The sequence below is a fragment of the Schistocerca serialis genome, chromosome 1 (assembly GCF_023864345.2).
Source record: "Schistocerca serialis cubense isolate TAMUIC-IGC-003099 chromosome 1, iqSchSeri2.2, whole genome shotgun sequence".
Lineage (NCBI taxonomy): Eukaryota > Metazoa > Arthropoda > Insecta > Orthoptera > Acrididae > Schistocerca > Schistocerca serialis.
Window position 1 is genome coordinate 1,092,488,905 of NC_064638.1, and position 6,844 is coordinate 1,092,495,748.

The following is a 6,844-nucleotide window of genomic DNA, read 5'->3' on the forward strand; positions in this document are numbered from 1 at the left end:
ATTTTAAGGAAAGCCAGTCTATAGCTTTCAGACAAAGAACAAATAATGACAGCAATCGATGTGTATAAGTTTTGTGAAAAAAATATTGAAAACATTCATTTTCACTTTATTGACAAAAAAGAAGCTGATTTGCTACGGTTAAAACTAGAAAAACGTTTTTCAGCAACCCGAACCATTCCTGGAACTAGAAGTTTTCATAACTTCAAACCACTTCCAACAAACAACCTTGAAATTAGAAGGACTACAGATAGTGTAAAACCCTCCTTAGTCTTTTCTTTCCATTCTTCTTCTGATTGGGTTCGTGTTGAACCATCCATAAATTGCTATGTGGCTGCAAATTATGATGCTAACTGGTACTTTGGACTGGTAAAAACAATATACAATGATGAAGAAGATGCAGAAATTCTATTTCTACATCCTTCAGGACCCGCTGCATCATTTTATTGACCTGAAAGAGAAGATTCCTGCATAGTGCCTTTGGAGCACATAGTCTGTGTAGTAGACGCACCTCAATCAAGCGGCACTGGGAGAATGTATTACTTCAAAAAAGACTGTATCAAAAGAACTGAAAGCTCTTGGATGAAATGGAAAAACAGTTTGAATCAGCATTAATGTTTATTAAAAAGACAAAATTACTCAAAAAATTCAATGTTTCAAGCAATCAGTTGGGTTATACATAAGTGTCGTAAGTAAACTTTGTACATAATTCTAATGTAATCTACTATAATTAATAAACATGTTAAAAAGCCATCATTATTTTTATTTTATCAAGTAGCCTATATGTTTAAGAGTAAATTAAAACAAATTTGAGCATTCTATCAGGTCTGAGACTCGAGATATTGCAATTCTTATAAAACAAAACATCCGTTAAAAAAAAAAAAAAAAAAAAAAAAAAAAAAAAAAAAAAAAAAAAAAGATACATACATATATATATATATATATATATATATATATATATATATATATATATATATATATATATATATATTTTCATAGAAAATATTAATATATTTTAATAGCATCATTTTTATCTTCAAATATGTATAATAAATAAACTTGCTGCAAAAATTCATGATGTTATCTAAAAGAGTTTTTAAGATAAGCAAATTTAAAGTTTTGAATACAAATTAAACTGACCATTTCCGAAGGTTCAGAAAACGCAAAACATAAAAACTTTAAAAATTTATAAAAAAAAACTGTAAGAGACACAGCAAAAAAAAAATTGCAGGTGTTATCAGGATGGTATTAGAACCATTTGAGCCAAATTTCATGAAAATCTAAGGAGGTGGGTGTAAAATTTATTTTTTATTGGGTGATTTGATATGGAATGACCCGAAATGCATTTGGAGATTACCAGCAAAGACATGAAAGCAAAAGAATGATCAGGAAACAAAGTGAACTGGAAGATATTGTTATTACAGTACAATAATAAAAATGAAATGGAGGTTGGTACAACATGTAGTCAGGTCAATGGATGCTGGATTCCAAAAGATAAAAAAGTCTGAGGACACGATGGTGAAAGATGGTTAGATGACAGTAGAAACATACGGTAGCAACATGGACGCATGTATTTAATGACTGTAATGCACACAAAAGACTACAGGAGGTCACTATCTAGCAGTGAATATCAAATTCCTGGTGCTTTTGTTGATGAACTGATGTGGTTAAAACATGTAGGTCTAGATAAACTCAATAATCAAGTCTGGCCTGTGTTAAATCTTTCATTCAGACTGTGCTTAGGTGAAGATACAGTATTCTGGAACTGGAAATTATGTATGTACTGTGAAATGAGCACATGTATGTAACTGAAAGGAGCATATGAACTTTTACATTTTTATACTCATTAGATGAAATCTTTCTCCTACAGACTTGTCTGTGCATCACGACCAACAATAAGTAGTTTCATATCAATTTATCTACTGATTCACTGGATTTGAAACCAGTAGGTAGGTCAAATAGGAAATCTATTAGCCTCTGGTTCTTCTTGTACATGTTGTATACCTTTACAATTCGGTGGTAGTTCCTAGCACTTGGGCCTCATATAGTTTTCATAGGTTTTTGCCCACGAAAGTCACAACACCAAAATTCTGTACGACTATCAAGATATCAAAACTGAAATTGCTTCCTAATGATCACTATACAAAGTGCAATTTCTATACCTCACTCATTTTCATTATATAATCAATATACGCGACTTCGTAGTACCAATGCGCTGCACCCAATTCTATAACGTAGCCTAATCAATTATAAAGGAGTCGAGTATCCTATTTCAGGTCGTCAGGATAGCTCGTGTCAGTTTATGCATAATTTATGCTTACACCATTTTCCTTCGACTGTGGTCATCATAATCACGAAAGTAACCCCGAAAATTACAAACTCTGAATCATTAATAAATAACAGAGTCTACAGCTAGTATCGCTTGTACTGCCCACTTCTTTCCATGTCAGGCTACGTACCGCAACTTCTGTCCGAATCATTAACGCTTGTACTGTGCCGGCAGCTTAAAGTAGTAGTAACGCGAAATATTGATATGAACTCACGTATTACATGTCTCAAACACCAGTGAGACTTGTTTATTAGCCTATTTTTTTATCGCTGGTTTTTATGCAGCACACAACGAAATTGAAACAGTGCATATTACGAACTCATTGTTCCTTCATGCCGTATGATTACATGTGTTGTTCGAGTATAGGTTTATTAGATCGTAGCAGAACGATTTTCTACTCTACACCAAAACTGCGCACCTTTTCCATGCTCCTAATAGTTATTTGTAAGGTATAGACGTAGATACAACTTCAGTAAGTTAACTACGTGTTGTCTGCCCCCTTATATAATAACTGAATCAGATTTTAACAAATAAACAAGATCACAAAAAAATGATGGCAAATTAACAATTATCCATCCTGTACCTCTCCTCCGCCTAGGGCGTGTGGTAGGTCCAAAAAGGATGAAAGCCCCAACAACTATCACTAACCCTAGTCCAGATATCAGTATTACTTTCTCAGTATCCATTAGCACGTAACATTAAGGAAACTAGATATTCAAACATGCATTTCATCGCAAAAAATTGTAGTGTCAGTGGATGACGAACTAAAATACATTAATTTTCCTTTCAGCAGACACATCTTATTTATATAAACACAAACACACTAACAAGCCTCCAAAGAGTACACACAGATAGTACACACTTCAGTGTAAGCACCAGTGTTGATAGACACGGAAATCGATGAATCGCCAGGAGACTCGATAGTTATGATGATGATGGTGACGATGACATCCCATACTCTAAGGAGTGTATGGGAAGATGCGTGAGACCCGTACCGCCGACTAGCGATGATGATCAAGATGACACAAAAATGGTTAAATCAGCGCAGTAATCATTGAATTGGTCTTGGAATCACAAATGTTCATCAGTACACTCATTACCGCCTATGCGAAATCCTTCTACGAATCCGCCAGAAAATCTTAGGGAACAAGTTTTTGGTTCATCAGTGGACGCTGGCGGATGTCCTGCATAAGATATACAGTACTTCATTTCGGCACACTCAAGACCTTGCGTTTTTAGACGAAACTACTGAGCCGGACGGGTATTGCAACAAGCTGCTTCCATATGTACTGCAGAAACCATTGTAATAAGGGACTACACACAAGCAGCGACACCATATCGATTATCAGAGATACCTAGAGAATTCTTAAAATACTATTTATTTATTTTCTCTGTTTGTTCAAAGGAGTTATTTCTCAAAATTTCTGCTCAGTGTACTTTTACTGTTAGCTGTAAACACTTCTTTTTCAGTTGTACTTGCATCCGGCACCATAATAAATGAGCCAAGACTTACACTCTACTACGATCGCAAATAACGTCCAGCTTTGCTGAGAGGAGACTCCACTTTTGCATGTTGGTCTGGCAACATGACACTTCCACCTTCACCCACTTCACAAGACAGGGGAAGTCACAACCAGTAATAGACTTTTCTTTTGCAAAAATGTTTGGTTTTTCTACTTTTGTCCTTCATATCTCCAACTGGTGGCTCTTATATCATCTAGCATCCAAGTACTTTATAGGAAACTTTTGCTATACTGTGGATTTCTCCCAGGACTCCTACCTTCGTCTTCCCCGCATATGATAGTGTGCTATCTCTGAACACATGAGGACAAGTTGTGTCAATGATAAATTGAAGATTTTACTCAGTAGTTAGCTTTAGACAGAGATCAATGCTAATACGTTGGCTGAGCTAATGCATTAGACCTGGCTTGTGCAGAATCATTCTTTATCGGTGCAGTGTACTTATAGCAGATACACACAATGCCATAACAAAAATTTATAACAATCTTGGATTGGCACCCTTTATCCTGCACCGTACTTCAGTCATCTAATTAAGTTGCCCCACCATAAACATTAGCTTCAATGCTAATACAGTGCTACCTGAAGGCCAGAAAGTGGTTCCAGAGACAAACTCAGATATTTAAGGTGTGACAAATGCTGTTACTGATTCACCTCTTCATCACATTTAGTTTTCGTCCTACTTCTGTGTTACAGACATGGAAAATACAGAACTGTGTTCGCAGGGTTTGGCTGCAGGTGGTTAGCCTCATAAAATAGACAGAGTGATTAAATTAAGTATGTGTCAGTTGCTTTTCTATCTCTGAGAATCTCAAGCTTTCTGCTACCACTACTTTATCGCCAACACACATGAGTTTCCATATGTGATCTGGAATTCATTAATCATCTACGAATATACAAACCAATGCTGGCGCTATGGCTCTCCTTTGTTTCAATTATTCTTCTGGTTCCTCCACCTACTACTTTTCCCCATAGGTTGAACCACAATTTCCTGTTACAAAGGGGATGTTCCATTTAAGGATGTCCCATTTTCAGTGTCAATATTTCAGTTTTGCAGAACATCAAATCATTCCTAATATGAGAAGCACATTGGGCTGGAATATCCTGTGTTTTGACAACTATGGTTGTACAGTGGGTGCATGAGTACCGGTACTGTACATCATGTCATTGTGTTATGGAATACTGTGTACACCCTATGACCTACATGTTGTTCTAAAGTGCGAGTTGCTCACTGTGCACCCATTATACGCATGCACTTTCTAAGAAGACTCTCAGTGAGGTGGCTGATTAAATATTTAAATAAACAGAAATCAAATTACATTCATTAGTATTAAATGTTTCAGATTGCTACTAGATTTAAAGATCTCAAATTAGATCCTCAGTCAGTCGTAGGGTTTTTATCTGCCCCTTATTCCTTCTTTCAGACCTGGCTATGTTTGTTAGTGTGAAAAACGACGAACTCCATCAAGGATAGGGGTTCATGTTAAACTGTAGGTTACCCTATAACTGTCTGGATAAGTCAGTTTAAGTATTGGGAGAAGGTAAGTGTGCACCACCCCAAATAGAACGATGCTTATGGTGTTTAAACCAACCTTTGTGTTGATGGCAGCCATACATTTTTTTTTACTTGAGCACAACAAACATGAATTCAGACACAACTGTAGTGTATCTACAAAACTGAAAGCTGAAGTGATATGCTGAGTTAATGAGCTCTCAAATGTTGTGCGTATTTCATTGTGGTATCATCTTATTTGTTGAGATGTCTGACCATTCACTGTCCAAAGTTGGTAACGAAAGCAGTATACCGATAAGGGGCATTCAGTTTCAAACGGTACAGTTACTCTAATCATTCACTTTGCCACAACTCTTCTTAGAGGCACCAGTGACTTGTATTCAATGGACGCCAGGTAAGTATTGTTCACCCAGAAGATAAGCACAAACTGAAAACAATGGTGAAACTAATGACAGCATTTAAAGTTTAAAAGCATTTGGTTCTTCACATGGCGCCAACAAACATAACATTATGCAATGTTTTAGCATTAGTGCAGATGATCTCTTGTGATTCTCAGCCAGCTTTGTAAATTAGTGCACATTGCTCTCTCAGGAGACACCATCTTACATATAACGCTTGTGTGAGAGGGTTTGCATGCTCCTATGATGTGGAAGGCAAGACTGGCAGTATCGTAGCTATTGGTAGCAGCACTCAAACTGGGTGGGTCTCAGTGGAGGAGTCAGATTAAGTATGTCTCACAACACCCTTTTTTCCTTTATTCTACTCTGATTCTTCATATTGTTTTGGAGGTATGGACTTTTTAAGTATGGCCATACAATTCGTACAGGGGAAGGACATCTCCAATCTAAATCTCAGAATTGATAAGCATTTCTGTTAGATGTGATGAATGATGGCTGTATAAGCCACCTTTCATTATTGATTAATCTACATTAATCAAGATTCTAATATCATCTTCAAAGGAAAGTACCCTCCTGTGAACAGAATGGGCAAGGTGTGTGTGAACTTTATTTCATATTTTGGCCAGCTTCCTTTTAACTACCTCTTCTCTAGTTTCACAGAGAATTCATAGTTAGGTAATATCTGTGAGTCTGAGAGAATGGATTGATGCAGGAAGGCAGTTCAATATAAGGGGCACTACCATTGCGCATTAACTTTATGTCAAGGACTCATTTTTAATCACTCATCCTGATCGACCGACTGTAGACACAGTAAACGAACCAAGTACTCTCATAAGTTTTGTCGACCTCGTCTTAGGATTTTCGTATTCAGCGAGCTTTTGTGATGCAGTTGTAAGGGGTGTTCAGGTGGTATGGTTCAAGTCATAGTGGGAGGCGATGTGGTCAGCCATAGCATGGTCTGCAGTTAGTTCTGCATCTGTCATTGACAGTGCTGGATTATGTGTAGGCAGTGGCTAGAGTAGTGGGGAAGTTGCAGCCAGCGAGCTGCTTGGAGAGGTAGCTGGTAGAGTGATCATGAGCTCTCCTGTC

General features: G+C 37.0%; 1 protein-coding gene across 1 annotated transcript in view; it reads right to left on the reverse strand.

Moving 5' to 3' along the window:
• The window catches only part of LOC126416111 (ubiquitin carboxyl-terminal hydrolase 30), a 116,379-nt gene extending 113,216 nt beyond the window's left edge, over positions 1–3,163 (reverse strand). The window contains exon 1 of the mRNA XM_050083626.1: positions 2,910–3,163. Coding sequence (XP_049939583.1) covers positions 2,910–3,012 — 103 coding nt within the window. The 5' untranslated portion in view covers positions 3,013–3,163. The remainder of the gene's footprint in view (positions 1–2,909) is intronic.
• Between the last annotated feature and the right edge of the window lie 3,681 nt (positions 3,164–6,844).